The 27,103-nt window shown below is 49.0% G+C and overlaps 1 protein-coding gene across 4 annotated transcripts in view; it reads left to right on the top strand.

Annotated features, from left to right (window-relative positions):
* enah (ENAH actin regulator) overlaps window positions 1–27,103 on the top strand; it is a 482,877-nt gene that overhangs the window by 397,853 nt on the left and 57,921 nt on the right. For all 4 annotated transcript variants that reach the window (XM_038798926.1, XM_038798924.1, XM_038798925.1 and 1 more), the window contains 3 exons: window positions 6,709–6,854; window positions 8,958–9,015; window positions 9,435–9,486. In XM_038798926.1, the coding sequence (XP_038654854.1) occupies window positions 6,709–6,854; window positions 8,958–9,015; window positions 9,435–9,486 (256 nt within the window). The remainder of the gene's footprint in view (window positions 1–6,708; window positions 6,855–8,957; window positions 9,016–9,434; window positions 9,487–27,103) is intronic.

Raw genomic sequence — 27,103 nt, 5'->3', positions numbered from 1 at the left:
AGCCCCGTACAGAAGAGAACATATAAAACACAAACCCCCAACATTCCCCACATACCCCACAACCATACCCAACAGACCCACCCGGAAACAGAGCAAAAAGAAAACCAGCATAAAAAAGCACGTGTCAAAATTGCAGAACAGCCCTAGCGAAAACAGCAACGGCCATAGTGTGTCCCCAGGCCCTAGTTCGAGTCCAGCTTCTCCGCCTGTACAAAGGCCCACGCCTCCTCCGGGGACTCGAAGTAATGGTGCCGGTCCTTGTATGTCACCCACAGGCGCGCAGGCTGCAGCATTCCAAATCTCACCTGCTTGGCATGCACCACCGCCTTCGTCCGGTTGAACCCGGCCCGCCGCTTAGCCACCTTCGCACTCCAGTCCTGGTAGATTCGCACTTCCGAATTCTTGCACTTGCTGCTCCTCTCTTTCTTGGCCCAGCGCAGCGCAAACACCCGGTCGCTGAATCGATGGAACCGCACCAGCACCGCCCGCGGGGGTTCATTTGCCTTGGGCCTCCTGGCCAGCACTCTGTGAGCTCCCTCAAGCTCCAGGGGCAAATGGAAGGACCCCGCTCCCATCAACGAGCTCAACATCGTGGTCACATACGACGGGAGATCCGACCCCTCCAGCCCCTCTGCCAGGCCCAGGATCCTCAAATTCTTTCGCCTCGTGCGAACGTCCAGCTCCTCCAAGCGGTCTTGCCACTTTTTGTGAAGTGCCTCGTGCAACTCCACTTTTCCCACGAGGACCACGGCCTCCTCCTCCCGCTCAGCGGCCTGCTGCTGCAACTCCCGAATGGACACCTCCTGGGCCGCCTGGGTCTCAAGCAGCCTGTTGGTAGTCGCATCCAGCAACTCAGCCTTCAGCTCCGCAAAACAGCGCAGAAGAGAAGCTTGCTGCTCCTGCGCCCACTTCCACCAGTCCTCGGGTATTCCACCGGCCCCCATTGTGTCCTTCTTCCCCCGCTTTTCTTGGGGAGCTGCTGCAGCTTTTTCCTTTGCCGCACTCCGGTTGAGCACCATAAATTATGGGGAATGCTCCTCTAGACACCTTCCCCCCCCCCCCCCCCCCCCCCCCCCCCCCCCGGATTCGTCGAGACAGCGCCGTTTGGGGTCCTCAAATCGGCCCAAAAGTCCTTAGGTAGCGGGAGCTGCCGAACGTGCGGCTTAGCTCCGCATAGCCGCAACCGGAAGTCGCCCAAGGACTTTATAACGGACATGTAGAAAGCAGTGGCAGGATCAGTCAGAGTCAGCATGGATTTAGGAAGGGAAAATCGTGCTCGACAAATCTGTTGGAATTAAAGAGGGGCCTCACGGTAGCATGGTGGTTAGCATCAATGCTTCACAGCTCCAGCGTCCCAGGTTCGATTCCCGGCTGGGTCACTGTCTGTGTGGAGTCTGCACGTCCTCCCTGTGTGTGCGTGGGTTTCCTCCGGGTGCTCCGGTTTCCTCCCACAGTCCAAAGATGTGCGGGTTAGGTGGATTGGCCATGCTAAATTGCCCGTAGTGTAAGGTTAATGGGGGGATTGTTGGGTTACGGGTATACGGGTTACGTGGGTTTAAGTAGGGTGTTCATTGCTCAGCACAACATCGAGGGCCGAAGGGCCTGTTCTGTGCTGTACTGTTCTAAAAAAAAAAAAATGTAACCAATACAGTTGACAAGGGAGAGCCAGTCGATGTGGTATATGGGACTTTCAGAAGGTGTTTGACAAAGTCCCACATAAGAGATTATAGTACAAAATTACAGGGCATGGGATTGGGGGGAGTGTACTGAGGTGGATAGAAAACTGGTTGGCAGACAGGAAACAAAGAGTAGGAATTAATGGGCCCTCCTCAAATTGGCAGGCAGTAACCAGTGGAGTACCACAGGGATCGGTGCTGGGACCCCAGCTATTCACAATATATATTAATGATGTGGTTGAGGGAACAAAATGTAACATCTCAAAGTTTGCAGATGATACCAAGTTGGGTGGGAGGGTGAACTGTGACGAGGATGCAAGTATACTATAGCAGGATCTGGACAGGTTGGGCGAGTGGGCACATCAATGGCAGATGCAGTATAATTCGGATAAGTGTGAGGTTATTCACTTTGGAAGCAAAAACAGGAAGGCAGATTACTCCCTGAATGATTGTAAATTGGGAGAGGGGAGTGTGCAGCCGGACCTGGGTGTCCTTGTGCACCAGTCGCTGAAGGTAAGCATGCAGGTGCAGCAGGCGGTAAAGAAGGCTAATGGTATGTAGGCCTTCATTGTGAGAGGTTTCGAGTATAGAAGCAGGGATGTGTGCAGTTTTGGTCTCCTTCTCTGAGGCAGGATGTTCTTGCTCTCGAGGGAGTGCAGCAAAGGTTTACCAGACTGATTCCAGAGATGGCGGGACTGTCATTTGAGGAGAGATTGACTAGGTTGGGATTGTTCTCGCTGGAGTTCAGAAGAATAAGAGAAGATCTCATAGAGACTTATAAAATTCTAACAGGACTAGACAGGGTAAATGCAGGGAAGATATTACCAATGACGGGTGTGTCCAGAACCAGGGGTCACAGTCTGAGGATTCAGGGTAAACTATTTTGGACAGAGATGAGGAGACATTTCTTGACCGAAAGAGTGGTGAGCCTGTGGAATTCATTACCACAGGAAATAGTTGATCCTAAAACATTGAATATATTCAAGAGGTGGCTGGATATAGCACTTGGGGAGAATGGGATCAAAGGCTATGGGGAGAAAACAGGATTAGGCTATTGAATTGGATGATCAGCCATGATTGTGATGAATGACGGAGCAGGCTCGAAGGGCCAAAAGGCCTCCTCCTGCTCCTATCTTCTATGTATGTATCTATGTATCAAGGCAAGGATGGCAAATTTCTTTCCCTAAAGTGCACTCATGAACTAGATGGGTTTTTTTTAGGATAATTGACAATGGTTTCATGCTAATTAGACTTCCAGATTTTTATTGAATTCAAATTTCACCACATGCCTTGGCGGGATTTGAACCCAGGTCCCAGATCTTGCTCTGGGTGGCAAAGTTGTTGGCACTGTTACCTCACAGCACCAAGGACTCAGGTTATATTCCAGCCTTGAGTGACTGTATGGAGTTTTCACATTCTCCCCATGTCTGCGTGGGTTTCTTCCTGTTTCCTTCACAGTCCAAACATGTGCTGGTTAGGTGGATTGGCCATGATCAGGGCCGGCTCAAGGCACCGGCAACTCGGGCAGTCGCCCGGGGCGCCATGTGCTAGGGGGCGCCAGAGACTCGGGTCCCGCGCATGCGCAGTTGGGCCGGTGCCAACCAGCGCATGCGCGGTGGCCGCCCTCCCCCAGGGCGGCCCCCCCCCTCGTTCCGCCCCCCCCCCCCCCCCCACCTCGGTCCCCCCCCTCGGGTCCGCCCCCCCCCTCGGGTCTGCCCCCCCCTGCCCCCCCTCGGCCTCCACCCCCCACCCCCAAGGGCGCCGAAGTTCAGCTTGCCCGGGGTGCCAGCAACCCTAGGGCCGGCGCTGGCCATGATCAATGCGCAGAGTTAGAGGGATAGTGCTGTGGAGTGGTCATAGGTAGAGTGCAGGAGCGCGGTAGCATAATGGTTAGTACAATTGCTTCACAGCTCCAGGGTCCCAGGTTCGATTCCCGGCTGGGTCACTGTCTGTGTGGAGTCTGCACGTTCTCCCCGTGTGTGCGTGGGTTTCCTCCGGGAGCTCCGGTTTCCTCCCACAGTCCAAAGATGCGCGGGTTAGGTGGATTGGCCATGCTAAATTGCCCTTGGTGTCCAAAAAGGCTAGGTGGGGGTTGCTGGGTTGTGGGGATAGGGTAAATAAGTGGCCTTGAGTGGGATGCTCTTTGTAAGGACCGGTGCAGACTCGATGGGCTGAATGGCCTTCTGCACTGTAAATTCTATGATGCCTGTGTCTGTGATGGCTCTACAATCAACACTCAAACACCTCGACAACAAGGACACCTATGTAAGACTGCTGTTCATCGTCTACAGCTCCGCCTTCAACACTATTATCCCGACAAGACTAATAACCAAACTCCGCAATCTTGGACTTGGCCCCTCCCTGTGCAGCTGGATCCTTGACTTCCTTACCAACAGACCACAATCTGTCAGGATAGGTAACAGCACCTCCTCCACAATAGTCCTCAACACCGGAGCCCCGCAAGGATGTGGGCTCAGTCCTCTACTGTACTCCCTATACATACATGACTGTGTTGCAAGATTTAACTCCAACTCAATCTATAGGTTTGCGGATGATACAACTGTGGTGGGCCGTATCCGATGAATCAGACTGTAGAAGGGAGATAAATCACTTGGTTGCACTGTGTACCGAAAACAGCCTCTCTCTAAATGTCGGAAAGACCAAGGAACAGATGATCGACTTCAGGAAGCGTAGCACGACACACACTCCCGTCTGCATCAATGGCTCCGAAGTGGAGATAGTCGATAGCTTTAAGTTCCTGGGGGATTGATTCTGTCTGCACCTCCCGCTGCCTCAGGAAGGCAGACAGCATTATCAGAGACCCCTCCCACCCAGGCATTGCCTTCTTCCAGACCCTTCCATCAGGCAGAAGGTACCGCACATCCAGACGTCGGAAAAGCTTCTTCTCCACAGCTACGAGACTCCTCAACGACTCCCTCTCGGACTGATCTGTTCCCTGTACGAACACTATTCACGACACCCTATGTTGCTCTTGCTCATGTGTTTGCTTTGTTTGGCCCCTTGTTTCGCACTGTAACCAATCACTGTTTCGATGTACCATTTGTCAGTGTACTCTGTTAATTATTCTTCTTGTCTACTATATACATACTGTGTACGTTCCCTCGGCCGCAGAAAAATATTTTTCACTGTACTTCGGTACATGTGACAATAAATCAAATCAAATCAAATCGACAAGATGGCGTGGACTATGGGGAACCACTAGGCTGGTAGAGCCAGATGATGCAGTAGCAGCCGGGGCTCGAACCAGCTGCCCCTCCATCCCAAGGCGAACTCCAGGGCCCTATAGGCACAGATCGGGAGGAAGGGGCACTGAGTACCAACCCGGACCCGTCCCATGGGCCGGCGACGATGGCCACCAGTACTCCCAAGTTCCATCCTCCTCATGAGGCCGCAACTTGGGGTCAGCACACGGGGCAGGGTGGCACGGCTGTACATGTGCCGTCGACAAGTGAGCCGGGGCCCTCCGGCCCCAGAGCCCCCAGGGGCATCGAAGGTCACGGGATGAGGTAAGCAGCTGGTTGCCTCCATCCCAGGCGTGCAACCTGGGGCAACATCAAGACCTAGTGGTAGAACTAGGAGGGCCAGGCACCGGGGTAGGGGGTGGCATTGGGGGCTAGAGGGGTTGGGGAGGGGGCACTATCGAGAATGTGGAAGCAACATTTTGCACAAACATTATAATGCCACTGTCACTTTCTTCCGCAATGCGGGATGACCTCCGGATCCTTTGCCTGTCTCTCCAGGCAATCCCCCTCCCCACCCACCCACCCTCTGGGCGTGGTCATGTAACAGGGAGTTGTGTCCCATCCCCTGGGTGTTAGCTGCTGCGTGTGTGGTGTTGACCCCCACACAGTGTCCAGGCATTAAGGTGTGATCGGAATGCCATCTTCTACATGACCCGCCTACCCACGGAACCCACTTGGCATGTGTCAGGTATTCACTTAACCACGCTTGCCAATTCCCCATTAGCGATTGCCTTCAGCCACACAGCCAGGGGCCTCAGCAGTCGGGGGTTATCGGCGATTGGTGATGCAGACGGGCAGGGACGGGTTGCCCCTGGAATGGCATTGGGATTCGGTGGTTGGCATGGTGGTGCCGCGAGCGATTGCCCCCTCAGTTGCCCCCCAGGGTCCCCCACCCCCTGCCAAGCACTGGGGTGGCAAGTCTAGCACCCCCGGTCTCTTTGCCTGTGAGCAAAAATTGCTACTCTCCTCCTCGGCTCCCCACGAAAGCCCTTCTGTCAGTTTCACGTTTTTAAAAAGGAGTACCAATCGGCGCCACGTGAACACTTGCTGGGGTGGCCGTTGGATGATGGGTGGCTCTCGTTAATTCTATGGAAATGGGACTTAAGTTGTTTCTTAAAATTGGTTTCTCGCCACGCTACGGTGACATTCTGAATTAGCCTACGGGAGCAGGCCAGTTGCATCGCAAGCTATTTGGCGCCTGGCGCAGTTCCTGTTTTTGGCCTCTCCCGCTATTCATCGACATCATTATGTTTGAGCGCGAGTGTAACAAGGCCGGAAGATCGCGCCCTAAATTAATTTTAAAAAAGAGACCGTCAGTTTTAGCTTTTGCCTCACTGATTGCCTGGAGGCGGGTCCTGTTGGGGTGGTGGTCAGCTTCTCGTCCCTGTGCCCGGCTTGGCGGGGGAACCTACTTGAATATCTGACCCTTGAGAAGGTGAAATTTGAGCTGAAGGGGATGATGGAGGGGTTCTACAATTCATGGGGAATGTTTATTATGCACTTTCGGGGACTGGTTGCCAATGAACATGGGCGGGAGGGGGTGGAAGAGGGGGCTGTTGGGTTTACTGTTTTGTTAACTTTTACCTGGAATGCACAAATGGATGCATTGGATTGTATATTGAGGGTTTTTTGTTTTTCTCTTGTTTAATTGGATGAAAATGTGGAGAATAAAACGACTTTTTAAAAATCTTATAAAGCTCACCGTGTAACAACACGGTTCAGGTTCTTGATTTCATGTAAAGTGATCTCTGCAATTTTTCTTTTTACAGACTGAGGAAGCCTCAAGTTCTGCAATAAGCAGTATTAGTTCAGTCTCCACTTCTTCTAAATCTGAGTCTTCACGAGGTAATGGAGTGCCAATTTCTATAGGAGGTACTGGTCTGATGGAAGAAATGAGTGCCCTGCTGGCCAGGAGGTGAGTTTTGGCAAATACTTGGGATGGGTAATTGATGATTCATATTGTGGTGAATGTAATATATGTTAATATATATGTTAATTCACACTGTTGTTGTAAGCGCAGTAGCGCTGTCCTACCACTGGGGGGAGTAGCGCTGGGAGCACTTAGGAACTTGTACTGGGCTCCACCCATGGTTCGGCCCACGACTCCTACCCCTAGTGCAGCTGTATAAGTACCCGTGTCCAGAGTCAGCCTGGGTCACTACGAGTTCATCGACAGGTAACAGGCTGGCTCTGAAGTAAGTCGATTAAAGCCTAGATTCACATCGGAAACACGTGTCTGGTGAATTGATGGTTCCATCACATATCAAAGGACCAACAGTAAGAAAAGACATCTCGTACATCAGATTTATTCAGGACCGGGCTTGTCTTTTTTTTTCTTATTCATTGTACTTTATCCCTTTACCAGATAAATCAAGAATTGATTGACTTTTTTAAATGCATTAGTTGGGTCAGTAAATCCTGAATTAGCTGGCAGTTCATTTCAGGCATCAAATCAATTCTATCCAAAATTGTGGTAAAATTAGCAAGTATTAGAAATGTATAGGCCAATTCAGAACAACTAGCTCAAGCATGTGACCCCATGACAGATTTTAAGAAATGCCCAATTGAGTTAAAGAGCAGTGGTCGGTGAGGTGGTGTGTATGGATTATGAAGGTGATTGAAGCCTATTACTGAAACTTCATAACCTATGATACAAAAAAATGTAGCAGCATGGATAGAAACAAAATGTTAGGTTAATGGTTGATGGAACCATCGCACCACAGGGATTAGCACTGCTCCCATTTCTAAATATAACACTGATAATGGCAAGGGTGCAGAATGTACTCTGGGTGGGGGACTTCAATGTTCAACAATGAAGTTGAACACACTCAAGGAAGCATATGGTATACTCCTCTTATTCTTGAATTTTTAATTGCTACAAAGATGAGGTCAGCTAACTTAACACAAACTATTGTTCAAATGGAGACCTCCCGTATCAGCCTCCCCGAACAGGCGCCGGAATGTGGCGACTAGGGGCTTTTCACAGTAACTTCATTTGAAGCCTACTTGTGACAATAAGCGATTTTCATTTTTCATTTCATTTCCTCTGTATGACCTTAATGTTGGTGGGGTTACTGAGTTATGGGGATAGGGTGGAGGTGTTGACCTTGGGTAGGGTGCTCTTTCCAAGAGCCGGTGCAGACTTGATGGGCCAAATGGCCTCCTTCTGCACTGTAAATTCTATGTAAATGACACAATATCTCAATATTGTTAGTGTCACCTTGGTTCAGTGGGCAGGACATCAGTTATGGAGTTCCATGTCAAGACGTGAACACATAATCCAGGCTGTCAGGTCAGTGCAATAAGGATTGCTGCCTTATCAATGGTGCCATCTGACAAATGCCTCATTTAAAGTGTGAGACCCTTGGCGGGATTCTCCGCACCCGCACTGGGTTGGAGAATTGCCGGGGGGGGGGGCACGAATCCCCGCTCCAACGCCGGGCTGCCAATTCTCCGGCCCCTGTAGGGTTCTGCCATGTTGCCCAGGCGCCAGAGCACAGAAGGAAACCCACGCGCATGCGCAGACTCGCATCGGCCGTGGCGTGCATGCATGGACCCGTGCCGGCCATGGCGCGCGTGCGCGGACCCGCGCCGCCTGTGCTGGCGCTCGTATTGGCAGCTGGAACTGCGTGAGGCGCTCCAGTGCTGTGCTGGCCCCTGTGCGGCACAGGATCGCTGCTCCTAGGGGCCAGATGACGCCGTCGTAAAACGCTCCGCCGTTTATTATGGTATCAACACTTAGCCCCATTACAGGTCTCAGAGAATCCCGCCCCCTGTGTCTCCTTTTAGAATGACATGTAAGATACCTTGGCACTATTGAAAGAAACTCACGGAATTTTCCCCAGTGTTGTGACCAATTTTCTTTCCTGAACTCGGCACTCACTCACTGGCTCTCACCTGCTCAGATCGGTCCTTGTTCTGTAAACCTCATCCACTCTCTCATTGCTTATTTTTCTTGTGTAGAATTTTGTTTGTGTGTAGAATTTAGATAATGGAATTATTTTTTTATTTCTCTCAGGAGAAGGATTGCTGAAAAGGGTTCAGTTCCTGAGCCAGATCCAAAAGAGGAGAAAAATGTAAGTAGAAGCCTGTGCTGCTGGATTCAGGTTTCCAACTACCTCCTTTTTCATCATGTAATTCTCCCTCCCTCTCTCTGTCCCTGCCTGTAAGTTCAAATAGAAGCCATGACTAGCGAATATACAATTGCATTATCCCAGACCTGTGTTAGTAGCCTCTGACTCAGAGTTGAATCAGTGGCAATCAGCTGGTTATAACTACTTTATTAGAAAGTACCCCAACATAAGGCTGTAAGTTAGATAGAGTTTGTCACTCCACAGTTCTGTGTATCCTCTGTAACCTGTACATATCAGTCACAACTAGAACTGTTTAAATGCTTTCTATCACCATTATCATTGTATACCCTGCCAAATGTACCTGCTTAATAACAGTGTAATCATTTTGAGTGTTTTATCTTTGAATGATTTGCTTTCATCAGGAAGAATCTGAATCTTCTAGTATGAAAGGCCCAAGTACATCAAACACATCAGGTAGGTGTGACGAACTATTTGGCTCATTTAATGACCTTCAATCTAGCAGTGCAGCTTTTTTGTTTTTCTAGGGGTCACGAATAGTCATTGGCCAGCAAGGTTAAGGAAAATCCCAAGGCTTTTTATACATATATAAAGAGCAAGAGGGTAGCCAGGGAGAGGATTGGCCCACTCAAGTATAGAGGAGGGAATCTATGCGTGGAGCCAGAGGAAATGGGCGAGGTGATAAATGAGCACTTTGCATCAGTATTCACCAAAGAAGACATGGTGGATTATGAGTCGGGGGAATGTTGTGTAGATAGCTTGGGTCATGTTGAGATCAAAAGGAGAAGGTACTGGAGATCTTGAAAAACATTAAGGCAGACAAGTCCCCAGGGCCTGATGGGATATACCCCAGAATACTGAAAGAGGCAAGGGAGGAAATTGCTGGGACCTTGAGAGAAATCTTTGTATCTTCACTGGCTACAGGGGAGGTCCCAGAGGATTGGATATGTTGTTCCTTTGTTTAAGGAGGAAAACAGCATTTTCTTACGTCAGTGGCAGGGAAATTATTGGAGAGGATTCTTCTAGACAGAATTTACTCCCCACTTGGAAATAAGTGGATGTATCAGTGAGAGGCAAAATGGTTTTTCGAGGAAGTGACAAAGATAATTGATGAGGGTAGGGCAGTGGATGTTGTCTCCATGGACTTCAGTAAGGCCTTTGACAAGGGGGCAGCAGGGTAGCATGGTGGTTAGCATAAATGCTTCACAGCTCCAGGGTCCCAGGTTCGATTCCCGGCTGGGTCACTGTCTGTGTGGAGTCTGCACGTCCTCCCCCTGTTTGCGTGGGTTTCCTCCGGGTGCTCCGGTTTCCTCCCACAGTCCAAAGATGTGCGGGTTAGGTGGATTGGCCATGCTAAATTGCCCGTAGTGTCCTAATAAAAGTAAGGTTAAGGGGGGGGTTGTTGGGTTACGGGTATAGGGTGGATATGTGGGTTTGAGTAGGGTGATCATGGCTCGGCACAACATTGAGGGCCGAAGGGCCTGTTCTGTGCTGTACTGTTCTATGTTCTATGTCCCTCATGGCAGACTGGCACAGAAGGTGAAGTCACACAGGATCAGAGGTGAGCTGGCAAGATGGATGCAGAACTGGCTAGGTCATAGAAAGCAGAGAATAGCAATGGAAGGGTGCTTTTCTGATTGGAGGGCTGTGACTAGTGGTGTTCCTCCGGGATCAGTGCTGGGACCTTTGCTGTGTGTAATATATATAAATGATTTGGAGGAAAATGTAACTGGTCTGATTAGTAAGTTTGCGGATGACAAAGTTTTGTGGAATTGCTGATAGCAATGAGGACCATCAGAGGATATAGCAGGATATTGATCGGTTGGAGACTTGGGCGGAGAGATGGCAGATAGAGTTTAATCCGGACAAATGTGAGGTAATGCATTTTGGAAGGTCTGGCAAATCTACAGTAAATGGCAGAACCCTTCAGAGTATTGATAGGCAGATGGAGCTGTTTGGACAGGTTCACAGGTCACAGAAAGTGGCAATACAAGCGGAGAAGGTAGTCAAGAAGGCATACGGCATGCTTGCCTTCATCGGCCAGGGGATTGAGTTTCAAAGTTGGCCAGTCATGTTGCAGCTTTATAGAACCTTAGTTACGCCGCACTTGGAATATAGCAGTCAGTTCTGGTCGCCACCCTACCAGAAGGATGTGGAGGCTTTGGAGAAGGTAAGAAAAGATTTACCAGGATGTTGCCTGGTATGGAGGGCATTAGCTATGAGGAGAAGTTGGAGAAACTTGGTTTGTTCTCACTGGAACAATGGAGGTTGAGGGGTGACCTGATAGAAGTCTACAGAATTATGATGGGAATGGACAGTGGATAGTCAGAAGCTTTTTCCCAAAGTGGAAGAGTCAATTTCTAGGGGGCATAGGTTTAAGGTGTGAGGGGCAAGGTTTAAAGGAGATGTATGAGGCATGTTTTTTACACAGAGGGTAGTGGGTGCCTGGAACTTGCTGCCGGGGGTGGTAGTGAAAGCAGATACGATAGTGACTTTTAAGGGGCGGCTTGACAAACACATGAATAGAATGGCAATAGAGGGATATGGTCCCCGGAAGGGTAAGGGGTTTTAGTTTAGACGGGCAGCATTGTCGATGCAGTCTTCGAGGGCTGAACGCCTGTTCCTGTGCTGTAATTTTCTTTGTTCTTTGAAAGTGCTCTCATTTAACAGTTGTTTAGTTACTGAGACCGTTGTAAATTCCAACAAATTCTCTGCTAAGTCAACAGAATGAGTTCTGAGATACTGGTTCTGCAAATCAAATACATTGTAAGAGAATACGTGACCGCATATCCATTGCATCACAAAGACTATTTCCAGCCCCCATAATATTGCCTGTTTGCATCCTTGTTTCAGTTCATCTACTGCCGAAGATGAATTTCCCAGTCACTGACGGAAATAACTAAATGGCAAGATTTCATATTTTAAGCCCTGTGATGTAACAAACTGAAATCAACATAGATAAAACATTACTTAACAGGCGATAATACACCAAAGTAAAGAAAAGGTAATTTCGCGTTAACTAACGCAACAAAATATATTTTATGAAATCCTTTTGCCATGCCAATGCTTCTGGAAAATATGTAGCATTCTAGGAAAGTCCTACAGTCACTGCCAGCAGAATCACTTCTCTTCGCCACACCAGGTCAAAACTTCCAATATCATTAATCATTCTAAGTTTCTCCTTGTTCAAGTTTTCCGAATCTAATTATTAGCAGTAACATAGGCCTCGGCGACTTTCTGATGCTTGAATCTCCAAGAGCTCTACCTGTTCCCTTCTGAACAGAAACTAAGCTGCCACCATCATCCTGCTTGGCTGTTGACACAAAAAGAGAACACCTGCTTTCCCACTGCTGTCGCTTTTCTCCATGTCGCAAACAGCTGCTGTCCTTTTTATGTGAAATAATTTGATGCAGTATTAAAACTGACACCCAACACTTCAATGGGTTTCTGTTTGAGTTTTTCAACCCATGCAGCTGGATTACATGGGCAAGTCTCTGAGCTGAGGTTTTCATCCAGAATTCTTTGATTTTTAAAAATTCTTTCATGGGATGTGGACATTGCTGCCAAGGCCAGCATCTATTTGCCCAATCTTGTTTGCACTTGAGACGGTGGTGGTAAACGTTCTTGAACCGTTGCAGTCCTTGTGATGTAGGTTTATCTATATTGCTGTGAGGACGAAAGTTCCAAGATTTTGATCCAGTGACAGTGAAGGGACGGCGATATAATTCCAACTCCGAATGGTATGTCACTTGGATGGGAACTTTGCAAGTAGTGGTGTTTCCATGCATTTGCTACCCTTGTCTTTCAAGGTGTGGGTTTGAAAAGTGCTGTTGGAAGAACCTTGCTACGTTATTGCACTGCACCTTGTAGGTGGTACTGTTCTAGATCCTAACATTTGCTGCCTAAACAATTTTCCCCTCATGTCACTGTTGGTTTTCTTGTCAACCACCTTGGTCCTTCCATCGGACTCTTCCACCAATGGAAATGGTTTTTCTCACTGACCGTGTCTTGGCCCCTCATGATTCTGAACACATTAAGAGACAATCCCAGCCTCTCTAATATGTCCATGTAGGCCCCTCATCCCTGGAGCCATCCTTGTAAATATTTTCTTCACCCTCTCTACAGCCTTCACATCCAACCTTCTGTGCAATGCTCAGAATTGAACACTATAGGGCAGCACGGTGGTACAGTGGTTAGCATTGCTGCCTCATGTCGCTGAGGTCCCAGGTTCGATCCCGGCTCTGGGTCACTGCCTGTGTGGAGTTTGCACATTCTCCCCGTGTTTGCGTGGGTTTCGCCCCCAAAACCCAAAGATGTACAGGGTAGGTGGATTGATCACACTAAATTGCCCCTTAATTTAAAAAAAGTTTAGAATTGAACACTATACTCCAGTTGAGGCGCACCAGTTTTTTAATAAAGGTTCATTATATCTTCTTTTCTTTCTTTCTCTGTGCCTTTATTTCTAAAGCCCGGTATCCATGTCCCTTTTTAACTACTTTAACTACTTTGTCAGCTTGCCTGCTATCCTCAATGATTTGTGCACACATACCACTATCTCATTCTGTTCCTGCACCCCTCGAGAATAATGTCCTTTATTTTGGGTCAAAATCCTGGAATTTCCTCCTTAACAGCATTGTAGGTATACCTACACCACATGGACTGCAGGAGTTCAAGAAGACAGCTCACCACAACCTTCTCATGTGCAATTAGGGATGGGCAATAAATGCTGGCCTGGAGCACCTCTTCGTACTTCTGACTAAAATGAATCACACTTCTCTGCAATAAATTTCATTTCCCACTCTCCATCCATTCCACCAACATACCCTTTTGAAGTCTCCATAAGAAGACATGACTTAGGAGTAGGCCATTTAGCCCTGCTTTGCCATTCAATAAGATCATGTCTGATCTGGTTGTAGTCTCAGTTCCATTTCACTCTCTGCCCCCATAACTCATTCCATGACAACCAGTCAGTATGGCCAAGCGGTCTAAGGCGCTGCGTTCAGGTCGCAGTTTCCTTAGGAGGGGCGGCACGGTGGCACAATGGTTAGCATTGCTGCCTCACAGCTCCAGGGTCCTGGGTTCAATTCCGACCTTGGGTGACTGTCTGTGCGGAGTCTGCACATTCTCCCCGTGTCTGCGTGGGTTTCCTCCAGGTGCTCCAGTTTCCTCCCACAGTCCAAAGATGTGCGGGTTAGGTGGATTGGCCATGATAAATTGCCACTTAATGTCCAAAAAGGTTGGGTGGGGTTACTGAGATAGGGTGGACATATGGGCTTAAGTAGGGCGCTCTTTCCCAGGGCTGGTGCAGACTCGATGGGCCGAATGGCCTCCTGGACTGTAAATTCTATGATTCTAAAATCTCAATGTACAGAAAGATATACACAACATGTAAAAATAATTCAACCATGTATTTACTCCGTCATTCACTCTTTATCCAGAGTCTGTACAGTTTTCCCTGACTTTTTTGCTTTCCAGATAATTCGGCAAAGTCCATTCTTGATAATGCATCAGCAATTATATTATCATTTTCAGCAATATGAACAATCAGCAAGCTCCATCTGAGCAGTCTGTCATTCTGAGTCTTCATTTTATCCACGAATACCATGGAATTTTGGTCAGAATATATTTGTGTTTCTTTACAGCCAAAACGGATATATTCCTCAAAATGTTTACGAGCCATTAACAATTCCAGGGTTTCCTTTTCCACCGCAGAGTAACTCTTTTGATGTTGAGTTAATTTATTAGGAAAGTATCCCACTGTCCTCTCTATGCCCAACTTGTTTTCCTGTAATAAGACCAGACCCACCCGTATGTCACTGGCATTGATTGCCAACTTGAAGGGTTTATTGAACTTGGGGGCAGCTAACATCAGTTTATATAGAACATTCTCCACATCCACATCATACAAAGGGGAGGTGGTGGCTTAGTGGTATAGCCACTGGACTAATAAACCAAACCCCCAGAGTAATGATCTGGGTCCAAATCCCACCACTGCAGATGGTGAGATTGGAATTCAATAAAAATCTGGAATTAAAAGTCTAATGATGACCATGAAACCATTTCTGATTGTCATAAAAACCCATCTGGTTCACTTTTAGGGAAGGAAACTGCCGCCCTTACCTTGTCTGGCCGACAGATGACTGCAGGCCCAGAGCAATATGATCGACTCTTATCTTCCCCCTCAAGGGCAATTAGGGATGGGCAATAAATGCTGGCCCAGCCAGCGATGGCAACGTCCCGTTAACGAATAAAAAACTAACATGGCTAAAGTTGTACACCCTGGTTTATTCCCACAGGTTCCTTTAAATTCTGTAAGTAACCGTACTAGTTCTTCCTCATTGTCCTGCCTCCATAAGTATGAAAATATGGTATCTAACTGTCAAAATATTTCAGTGCTGGCTAACCAGATAGTAGGAGGTTCAATTTGTGAACTGTCTTCTGTCCCCCTCTACCTCACTCTTGCTGTCTCTCTCATTCCTCACTGTGCTTTCCATCTGATGTACTGCTCTTTCTTATTCCCCTCCCTACGGTAATATTGTTCTTGCATGTCAATATGACACAGCCGATTCCTTTTCCTGCGATTTGGAAGGAAATCAACCCTCTTAATTACCTTGTAGGACCCTCATCCATGCTTTCCAGGGTTCTCCCATAAAGGCAATAACACTGACAATTCATCCCCTGATTGTAGCATCATCTGCAAGTCTGTGAAGAGGTCTCCACTTTCTCAGCAGTATCCCATTTTTAATATAATAACATCCTGGAACTGCCTCAGCTTTATCATCAGTTTGAGCTGATTGTTACCTTACTTAACTCCAGATCGGCTTGTTCAGCCTCAACAAGAGGAGATTTGCTAAACATTCATTTCAGAATATCAAAGTCTTTTTTTAAAATATCGAGTGCCCAATTATTTTTTTCCAATTAAGGGGCAATTTAGCATGGCCAATCCACCTAACCTGCACATCTTTGGGTTGTGGGGGTGAAACCCACGCAGACACAGGGAGAATGTGCAAACTCCACACGGACAGTGACCAGAGCTGGGATCGAACCTGGGACGTCAGTTCCATGAGGCAGCAGTGCTAACCACTGTGCCACCGGGCCGCCTGTTACACAGGAAGTTATCATGGAGTTTCTTTGTACTCCTCTGGAACTACCCCAGCACGACTGTCCACTTGTACGTCTTATAACCATCTCTTTATGGCCGGATGTACCCCCTTATATTGGAGTGCCTTGTCATATGACCACTATCTTGAGACCGCGTGATACGTCTGTACCGCCACCTGCTGGTTGGAGATCGCATCACCAGCCGTCTATGATATTGCTTACAGGCTTATCACTACATCCCCCTTCCTCAGAAAACATTAAGATTTGTTTACAATCAACATTAATATTTTTACTTTATACATTCATGATATGTCTAACAATGTGAATAAGTTCAACTAGGGTGTCCATAAACATGATATCCCTGGCCAGTGTCCGTCTCTTTCGCACAGGTCATTGTGCCCCCCTCACGGGATCACCTCTATGATCATTTGGACTGCTGACGGCCTCTTCGAAGAATGGTTTACATACCGGCCTCGTACCACGTCTCCTATTTACTCTGTGCCTTGATTGCCACACTTGCATCACCAGCTTCCTTTTCCTCTTCTTGCCACGACAAGAAGGTTTGTTAGTGGGATGAGCTAGCTCTCCCAGTCTTCTCCTCTTCCTTCTCTTTGTTCTGAGAATAGAATGACGCAGTTTCTTGTGCTTCTGCTTAGACTTGGCAGGCTCAGGTATGGTGCTGGTCTTCACCCTGTGCTCGGAGTCTGTGGAGTTTCGGGCAGACCCTGAGGGGCTGATGCATTATTGCTGGGTTGTGTGACCACGCCCACTTGTGCGGCCTCTATGCAATGTTGGAGCACCTTGCTTTCTGGTGCCTGAGTGGAGGTGGGAACTGCGGCACCAGGTGCAGCCCCCCTCTTGGCTCGCTGGAGCATCGCTCAATCGCACTTCTTCATGAGAGATTATGATGCTCTCTGGTCGATGATCCAGGCGTTGGGGCATCTTGGTCAAATTCAAGAATGTATGTGTGATATCCTTTAAGCTGCATAGCAAGATTGTCATCAGCTTCTCCTCCAAGGGTCACTCTCGGAGTCGTCAATCACTTCAACATGAGGGGCATAGATGAGGTAGATAGTCACCAACTTTTCCCAAAAGTAGGGGAGTCTAAACCGAGAGGGCATAGGTTTAAGGTGAGAGGGGAGAGATACAAAAGGGTTCAGAGGGGCAATCTTTTTACACAGAGGGTGGTGAGTGTTTGGAATGAGCTGCCAGATGCAGTAGTAGAGGCGGGTACAATTTTGTCTTTCAAAAAGCATTTGGACAGTTATATGGGAAAGCTGGGTACAGAGGGTTATGGGCCAAATACGAGCAATTGGGACTGGCTTAGTGGTAAAATCTGTGCGGCATGGACAAGTTGGGCCGAAGGGCCTGTTCCCATGCTGTAAACCTCTATGACTATGACATCCGAGTTGCTGTCATCGTCTGCATTATCAATGTCTTCCCACTCATGCTCAGTGTTCATGATAATCTGGGAATAGACAATAGGAATTGTTTCAAAGACTTGGAACAAGTCCCACGTGCCTCTGGGGCCATTTTCTCTAATGTTGGGATGATTTAGTCTGTATCTAGCTTGGCCAGTGGCTGGCACTCCGTGGTGTCAGCAGCTTTGATTGCAGTTTCTATTCTTGAGTGCACCATCTCCGAGCTCTGCTCTTTTCAGTGTCCAGCGCGATCTGGGTGTGCCCCATGGCCATCTCTTCATTTCGTCCAAACCACCGGTGTAGTGCTTCTTTAGTCTTTTCATTGATCCTGTCTTTGCTTCTGCGAAAAAGATCTCCAAGTAGTTCATCCTGGTCTTCATCTCTCTCACCTTCTGCATCATCGTCAAAATCTTCAAAAATATTTGTAGTGGTCATCATTGGATTCAGCATTGTGTGCAATGATTTCTGCTGTAAAATACAACATTGCACATGGAATTATGTGTTCACGCAGTATGCCGCCGAGTTCAAAGTCAGCCTTGAGTTTGGACGCTGAATATTGGCTTGACACTCCACGCTGTGGAGCTTCAGGAGGACTGAAGATATTAAAGAACGTTTCATTTAGTACAGTATTCATGATTGTTCTGCCAGCGCTTCGACCTTTGTGCTTCGCTTCCGTTTTCATTGTTGTTTTCAGTGTTACCTTTTTGCTCTCTCTCCAGTTGATCTTACAGCCCATGCACCCCATGATTTCTGGTTCATCAAAGAATGATTTAAGCGGCCCCAAATCCAACTGATATACTTTTCTGATCACCTCATTTGTGAAATACTCATTTGGCTCGAACCTAAATTCCAGAGTGAAGCTCCTCGGCTTCTCATGCTCTGTCCATTTAACATTCACGTCTTGCAGATGCTTCAATACGGGCTCGTCATGCTCCTGTATCATGCCACTGAGCCTGTGCACGTTCTTGAAGACTGTTAACCAGAATTGCAGAAAGCTTGCTAGTGGTTGTCTGATCCCTCGTCCTCCACCTGGATTTGTTCTGAATCCTCATCAACCGTGCGCACTCTACTATTTTGTAGGGATCTGTAGTATTCGGCTGGCCAGCCATCTGGCCGACCACACAGTTTCTCAACTAAGTTCAGGGCTTCACACCCATCAGCCCCCAGGATGGACTCACGTTTTGTTCACAATGGAGAACGGCACACTATGTCTTTTATTGTGCACCCACACTTCTAGGACACATTCCCCCATCATCTCAAACTCATTTCCACTGTGGTCGAGCAGTGCCCTTGGCTGTGTCACCACTTCCGGCGTCACCTGCAAACCGTGCAGATCACGCACACTCAGGAGGTTTGCCATCACATTTTATGTTTCACATTTCAGTTAAATTACAAGTTGCATAACGATACATAATACAAAGCAAAAACAACTAAGGAAATATTAAAATGACAAAAGAGAAAAAACAAAGAGATGAAAAAGAAAACAGAAACAAACAAAGATCATTATCAATATTTACATACGTTTCTCTCCTCCCTCTCTGTGACCATTGTCCTCTTTGGCTGATTTGCCTCTGCTGTACTCCCCAGTGTGGCTCGAACGTATATTCACTGGTATGTTCTTGCTGTTCACTCTGGTTTTCCACGGGCCCGTCCTCTGCGGCTTTGTCTCTTTCCCTCACGTTCTTTTTTGTGAACCTTCATCACCCCCTTCTTCCCTCCCCCAACCCTCTTCCTTCCACCCCCCACCTTTCCTTTTCTTTTATGTTCCATGGCTTGTCCATGAGCCCCTCTCCCCCTTTGCTCTACTGGTTGCTGGCTATGAAAAGGTCTTGGAATAAGTTGGTGAAAGGCTTCCACATCCTGTGGAAACCCTCTGCCGACCCCCAGATGACAAATTTTATCTTCTCCATTTGGAGGAATTCCGCCAGGGTGGACAGCCAGTCTACAGCTGTGGGTGGTGCTGCTGATCACCGGCTGAGCAGGATTCTTCGGCGAGCAATTAGAGAGGCCCCCCGGCCCACAAGGAGTTCTGGCTGCTCTGAGACGCTGAAGACCGTCATTTTTGGGCATGCATGGCTCCACCCTCACCCCCACAACCTTGGACATTGCCTCAAAGAAGATTGTCCAGAACCCGACAAGTCTGGGGCAGGTCCGGAACATGTGGACATGGTTGGCCAGGCTTCCCTGGCACCGTTCACATTTGTCTTCCACCCCCGGGAAGAATCTACTCATTTAGGTTCTAGTTAGGTGTGCTCTGTCCGCCACCTTTAGCTTGATTATGCTCAGCCCTGTGCATGTGGAGGTGGAGTTCGCCCTGTGTAGTGCTTCGACCCAGAGACCCCGCCTCTACTACTGTGCCTAATTCGTCCTCCCATTTTTCCCTTGTCTCATCCAGTTGGGAGCACACCTCCTCCAACAGTCGCCTATACAAGTCCTCACAGTTCCCCCTCCCTCGGTCGCCCCCAACCAACAATTCCTCAGTTACAAATATCCTGTTATCTGGAGGTTTGTCCCTGTTTCCCTGCGGAGGAAGTTTGTGACCTGTATGAATCTCACTTTGTTTCCTTTTAGTTGTTAGAACCGCTCCGTGAGTTTCCGTTGATAATCTGTTGTCTGTCTACATGTCTAACCGTCAGTGTCCCCTCGTCTGGTCTCCACCCTCTGAAGGTGGCGTCCATTGTTGCAGGAGTAAACCTGATGGGTGCCATAGTGGACATTTCGGTTAGGCCAAAGTGCTGTCTCATCTGATGCCACGTTCGGAGCGTGGTTTCTACCACTAGGCTTCTTGAGTACTTGGCTATTTGGATCCCCTTGTAGCGGAATTTGGTTTGGGTTCGTTTGAATGGTAGTCCTTCCAGCTCTGTCCCTCCTCCGTGCAGGTTCACCAGGAAGATTTCACTTTTGCTCAGGTTGAGTTTGTAGCCCAAGACAGCTCCGAACTCCTTTGGGAGCTTCATGATCTCTTCCATACTGGCTTTGGGGTTTGAGATGTAGAGGAGCAGGTCATCCGCATAGAGTGAAACCCTACTCTGGATACCTATTCAGCCCTTTGCCCTTTGTAGGTCAATTGCCGGTGACTTGGTTGCCGGAGCGAACAGCAGCTTTCTTTCTACTAATCTCTTTAAATCTGTGACCCAGAGTCACTGGCCTTTACCCAGGCCCCTCACAATTAAATATATTTCAGTCAAATCTCCACTCAGTGTCCTCTGTTCCAAGGAGAACAACTACAACCTATCTTGCCACACGGCTGCAATTTTCCAGTCCGAGCAACATCCAAATTCTCCCCTGTGCTCCCTCTAATACAATTACACTCTTTCTATAATTGGGTGACCAGATGTGTGGCCTAACTAACGTTTTATATAGTGTTATAATCCGGCAAATGGCAAAATGACAATTGCCATGCAAACCAAATCCTGAAGGGAAACTTGGCAAATGCACCACAACTCTCTTTTTTGTATGTTGACTACGAGAAGATCTGTGTACTGAATTCAGAGGACACAAATTCCAGGTGATTTTAAATATTAAATTAAAACATTTAAAAAAAATAAATTTAGAGAACTCAATACATTTTTCCAATTAAGGGCCAATTTGGCGTGGCCAATCCAAACCTGCACATTTTGGGTTGTGGGGGTGAAACCCACGTAAACACGGGGAGAATGTGAAAACTCCACACGGACAGTGACCCAGAGCTGGGATCGAACCTGGGATCTCGGACCTCAGCCCATGTCTGGATGTCGTTGAGCTCTTTCTTGCATTTGGACATTCATAGAATCCCTACAGTGCAGTAGGAGGCCATTTGGCCCATTCCCCTGCCCTATCCCCACAATCCCCTGCATTGATCATGGTCAATCCACTTAACCTGCACAATTTTGAAAGCCAGGAGGCAATTTAGCATGGCAATCCGCCTAACCTTCACATCTTTGGACCGTGGGAGGAAACCGGAGCACCCGGAGGAATAATAATAATCTTTTATTGTCACAAGTATGAAGTTACTGTGAAAAGTCCCTAGTCGCCACATTCTGGCGCCTGTTTTGGTAAGCCGGCACGGGAATTGAACCCACACTGCTGGTCTTGTTCTGCAAAAACCAGCTGTCTAGCCCACTGAGCTAAACCAGCCCGGAAACCCACGGAGAAAACGTACAAGCTCCACACAGTCGCTCAAAGCTGGAATTGAACCCAAGTCCTTGGTACGGTGAAGCAGCAGGGCTAGCCACTGTGCCATTGTGCTGTCCATGCTATCAGGTCAAGCATAGCAGGACAAATTGGTGGTTATTCAAGCAAGCTTGAAGAACTGAATAGCGTACCCCTGTTCCTCTTATAGTCTTATGATCATCACTATCTTTCAAAAAATTATTTTACAGGATGTGTGCGTCGCTGGATCAGCCAGCATTCATTTATTTACCTGATTGTGCTACGCCCCTGAGAAAATAATTTCATAGAATTTCAATGCAGAAGAAGGGCACCCGGCCCATCGAGGGACGTGAGATACAAAATTAATATTTCTCATCGGTATTCATTGTTGAGAAAGGCATGGATGTTAGGGAACTTGGGGAAATAAATAATGATGTCTTGAGTCATAGATAGAGTCATAGAAATTTACAGTGCAGAAGGAGGCTATTTGGCCCATCAAGTCTGCACCGGTCCTTGGAAAGAGGCCACATCTGCACTCTATCCCCTTAAACCCACCCCACCTTTTTTTGGACACTAAGGGCAATTTAACATGGCCAATCCACCTAACCTGCGCATCTTTGGACTGTGGGAAGAAACCGGAACACCCGGAGGAAACCCACGCGGACACGGGGAGAACGTGCAGACTCCATACAGACAATGACCCAAGCCGGGAATCGAACCTGGGACCCTAGAGCTGTGAAGCAACTGTGCTAACCACAGGAGTGCATATATTACAGAGAAGGAGGTGCTGGAAGTCTTAAAGCGCATCAAGGTAGATAAATCCCCAGGACCTGATGAAATGTATCCCAGAACGTTGTGGGAGGCTAGGGAGGGAAATGAGGGTCCCCTCGCAGAGATATTTGAATCGTCGACAGCTACAGAAGATTGGATGATCTTAAATTTGTGCCTTGTTTAAGAAGGGCCACAGGGAAAAGCCTGGGAAATACAGACCAGTGAGCCTAACGTCAGTGGTGGGTAAGTTGGTCGAAGGTATTCTGAAAGACAGGATCTACAAGCATTCTGAGAGGCAAGGACTGATTAGGGACAGTCAGCATAGCTTTGTGAGTGGAAAATCATGTCTCACGAATTTGATTGAGTTTGTTGAAGGCAGATGAGGGCAGCGCAGTCGACGTTGTCTACACGGATTATAGCAAGGCCTTTGACAAGGTACCGCATGTTAGTTTGTTGCATAAGGTTAAACCTCATGTTTTCCAGGGTGAGGTAGCCAATTGGATACAAATTGGCTTGACAACAGAAGACAAAGGGTGGTTGTAGAGGGTTGTTTTTCAAACTGGAGGCCTGTGAGCAGCGGTGTGCCTCAGGGATCCACTCTTATTTGTTATTTATATTAATGGTTTGGATGAGAATTTACGAGGCATGGTTAGTAAGTTTGCAGATGACACCAAGATTGGTGGCATTGTGGACAGTGAAGAAGGTTCTATAAGATCGCAACAGAATCTTGACCAATTGGGCCAGTGGGCCGATGAATGGCAGATGGAGTTTAATTTGGATAAATGCGAGATGTTGCATTTTGATAGATTGAATCAGGGCAGGACCTGCTCAGTTAATGGTAGGGAGTTGGGGAGAGTTACAGAACAAAGAAATCTAGGGGAACAGGTTCATAGCTCCTTGAAGGTGGAGTCGCAGATGGACAGGGTGGTGAAGAAGGCATTCAGCATGCTAGGTTTTATTGGTCAGCATATTGAATACAGGAGTTGGGACATCTTGTTGAAGTTGTACAATATATTAGTAAGGCCACACAAGTTCTGGTCAACCTATTATAGAAAATATATTATTAAACTAGAAAGAGTGCAGAAAAGATTTACTAGGATGCTACCAAGACTGATGGTTAGAGTTGTAAGGAGAGGCTGGATAGACTAGGACTTTTTTTCCCTAGAGCGTAGGAGGCTTAGGGGTGATCATAATAATGATAATCTTTATTATTGTCACAAGTAGGCTTACATTAACACTGCAACGAAGTTACTGTGAAAATTCCGAGTCGCCACACTCAGGCGCCTGTTCAGGTCACAGAGGGAGAATTCAGAATGTCCAATTCACCTAACAGCACGTCTTTCAGGACTTGTGGGAGGAAACCAGAGCACCCGGAGGAAACCCACGCAGACACGGGGAAGAACGACTTCCGGTGGCGGCGATGTTCGAGTGAGCCGCACATTCGGCGGGCCCTCACTCCGGCGGGGCTTAACAGCTGATTCCCCGCGATAGCGGGACCACGGGGGCGGCAAAAAGGCTGCCGTGGAAGGAAGAGGAGAGCGGGCTGCAGCAGATGGAAGCGTGGGAGGCCAGCAGGTAGAGGAAGAAAGAGAGAGAGAGAGACGGAGGCAAGGAGGAAACTGACCTGAAGGGTAAGATGGCGGACCCACGGACCTTCCTTCCTCCAGGACAAAGAAAAAAAGTTTGGAGTTGCTGAGGAGGGACAGCTTGGACCCACTTCAGATGCCCAGGAGGTAAAATTTAAGGAGCTGGGCGAAGGAAGGCGGCAGAGAAGGTGCTGAGGAGCGGGCTGCGGCACATGGAACAGCGGGATTCCAGAAGGCAGAAGAAGAAGGAGAAAAAGGGACAGAGACAAGGACCTGAAGAAAATTACCTGGGACCTAAGATGGCGGACACACGGACCCCGGACTCAGCAATCCAGCTGGCGCTGGATAACATGCTCCAGGTAATGAAGTCCAGTTTTGAAGCGCTGAAGCGGGACAGCTTGGACCCAATCCAGAAAGCGGTGGATCAGCTGAACCAGAGGCTGGATGCCCAGGATGTTAAAGTTAAGGAGCTGGGAGAGGCAGTGGAGGAGCAGGCGGGTGCGCAAACGGTTGCAGCGCTAGAAGTTGACGGCCTGAAAGAGCGGCAGAGAAGACTGCTGGACAGAGTGGAGGAGCTGGAGAATAGAGTCCGCAGGAACAATCTGAGGATGGTCGGCCTCCCGGAGGGGGCTGAGGGAGCTGATGCTGCGGCGTTTGTAGCAGACCTGCTGAAGCAGCTGATGGGGGCCGAAGCCTTTCCGCGACCGCTGGAGCTGGAGGGGGCACACAGAGTGCAGGCAAGGCAGGGGCGGCTGGGCGGACCCCCCCCCCCCCCCCCCCCCCCCGCCCGATGGTGATTAGGTTCCACAGGTTCGTGGACAAGGAGCGGGTGCTGCAGTGGGCAAAGAGCGCCAGGAGCAGCACGTGGAACAACAGTGTTCTCCGCATTTATCAGGACCTAAGCCAGGAGGTGGCTCGGCGGCGAGCAGCCTTTAAGAATGTCAAGGAGGTGCTGTTCAAGAAGCACGTGAAGTTTGGTCTGCTGTTCCCAGCTCGGCTATGGGTCACGCACCAGGGTCAACACCACTACTTCTCCGAGCCCGAAGAAGCGATGGATTTTGTGAGGGACCTGGGGCTGGTCCCGAAAGGAGGCCCCAAGGACGCGAGTTAGGGCCCGAGGATTTCTGTGGGAAGGAATGCTGAATGTGCCTGGACTGCTGCTCAACGGTTTGCTGGGCCAAAGGGGCCAAGCGGAACATTTGAGACTCTTTCCTTTGTTCATGGACATTTATGTGCTTTTTCTCTTTTTTCTGTGTTTTTTTTTTCCTGTTTGGACTGGTTTGTGCTTTTTGTGTAGCTCGCGGAAGACACTGGAGCCGGCTTGCCCCAGTGGGTGGGGAGGAGGACGGGGAAACAAGGGGAATGAGACAGGAAGGCGCCGGAGTGTTGAGTCACCGGGCTAGCAGATTGGCTAGTCAAGGGAGTCAGATGGGGGGGAAGTTACAGCCAGTAGATGGCAGGGGTGGGGGTATCGGGGGATGGGGTTAGGGGAGGGGGGGTTGTTCTGCTGATGGGAGAGGGACTTGAAATAGGCACTGGAAAGGAGGTCGAGGGTGGAGGCAGCCAAAGGGCGGGCCAGGAATGGCGCGACGCACGGGTCAGGGGCCGGCCCGAGAAAGGCTATGGCTGACCGGCGGGGTGGGGGGGGTGGGATGTGCCCCCCGACCAGGCTGATCACCTGGAACGTCAAGGGACTGAATGGGCCGGTTAAGAGGGTGCGGGTGTTCGCGCACTTGCGGGCCCTGAGGGCGGACGTAATTATGTTGCAGGAGACACATCTGAAAGTGTCAGACCAGACCAGGCTAAGGAAGGGCTGGATTAGCCAGGTCTTCCACTCGGACTTGGACTCGAAGTCCAGAGGGGTGGCAATCGTGATCAACAAGCGCGTGCAATTTGAGGCAGAGGGCATATCCGCAGACAGGGGGGGCAGATACCTGATGGTACGGGGCAGACTGGAGGGGAGAAGAGTGGTGCTGGTAAATATATATGCCCCGAACTGGGATGACGTGGACTTCATTAAAAGAGTGCTGGGGAAGATCCTGGACTTGGATTCTCGCAGGCTAATAATGGGAGGGGACTTTAACATGGTCCTTGACCCGACTTTGGATCGGTCGTGTCCCAGAACGGGTAGACTCTCAGCAATGGCAAGGGAGCTGAAAGGGTTAATGGAGCAAATGGGGGCAGTGGACCCCTGGAGAGATGGACAGCCAACAGGAAGGGGCTACTCGTTTTACTCGCACGTCCATAAAGTATATTCCAGGATAGATTTCTTTGTACTAAGCAGGGACTGTATGGGGGAGGTAAAGAACACGGAATACTCAGCAATTACCATTTCAGACCATGCCCCGCATTGGGTGGACCTGCAGTTCGGGGGAGCGAGCTATCAACGCGCGATGGAGGCTAGAGGTGGGACTGCTGTCGGAGGAGGGGATCTGCGAGAGGCTTCGGAAATGTATAAAAAATTACCTGCAGGTGAATGACACTGGGGAGGTCTCAGCGGCGACCTTGTGGGAGGCGCTAAAGGCAGTAGTGCGGGGGGGGGCTGATTTCAATTGGGGCCCACAGAGCCAAGGCAGACCGGGCAGAGATGGATAGATTGGTCAGGGAAATGGGTCGGATAGATGAAGAGCACGCGGAGTCCCCGGGGAAGGCTTTACTCAGGGAGAGGCAGAGACTACAGGCGGAACTGGGGGCACTATCCACGAGCAGGGCCGTGGAACAGCTTAGGAAGGCGAGGGGAGTGGTGTACGAGCATGGGGAAAAGGCTAGCAGACTGTTAGCGCAGCAACTCAGGAGGAGGGAGGCGGCCAGGGAAATAGGTAGAGTGAGGGACGAGGGGGGGCGCAAAGTGGAGGATCCGGCTGAATTGAATAGGGTATTCCGGGACTTCTATCGTAAGCTGTATACTTCGGAGCCGCCGGAAGAACCGGAGGGGATGAAAAGGTTTCTGGACGGGTTAACATTCCGAACAGTTGGGGGGGGGGGCGAGTGGAAGAGCTGGGGGCCCCTATTAGAGTAGAGGAGGTATTGGGGGGCCTAAAGGCCATGCAGTCGGGGAAGTCC

The sequence above is a fragment of the Scyliorhinus canicula genome, chromosome 6 (genome assembly GCF_902713615.1).
Source record: "Scyliorhinus canicula chromosome 6, sScyCan1.1, whole genome shotgun sequence".
NCBI classification, from domain to species: Eukaryota; Metazoa; Chordata; class Chondrichthyes; order Carcharhiniformes; family Scyliorhinidae; genus Scyliorhinus; species Scyliorhinus canicula.
This window is presented reverse-complemented; position numbering and strand designations above follow the sequence as displayed.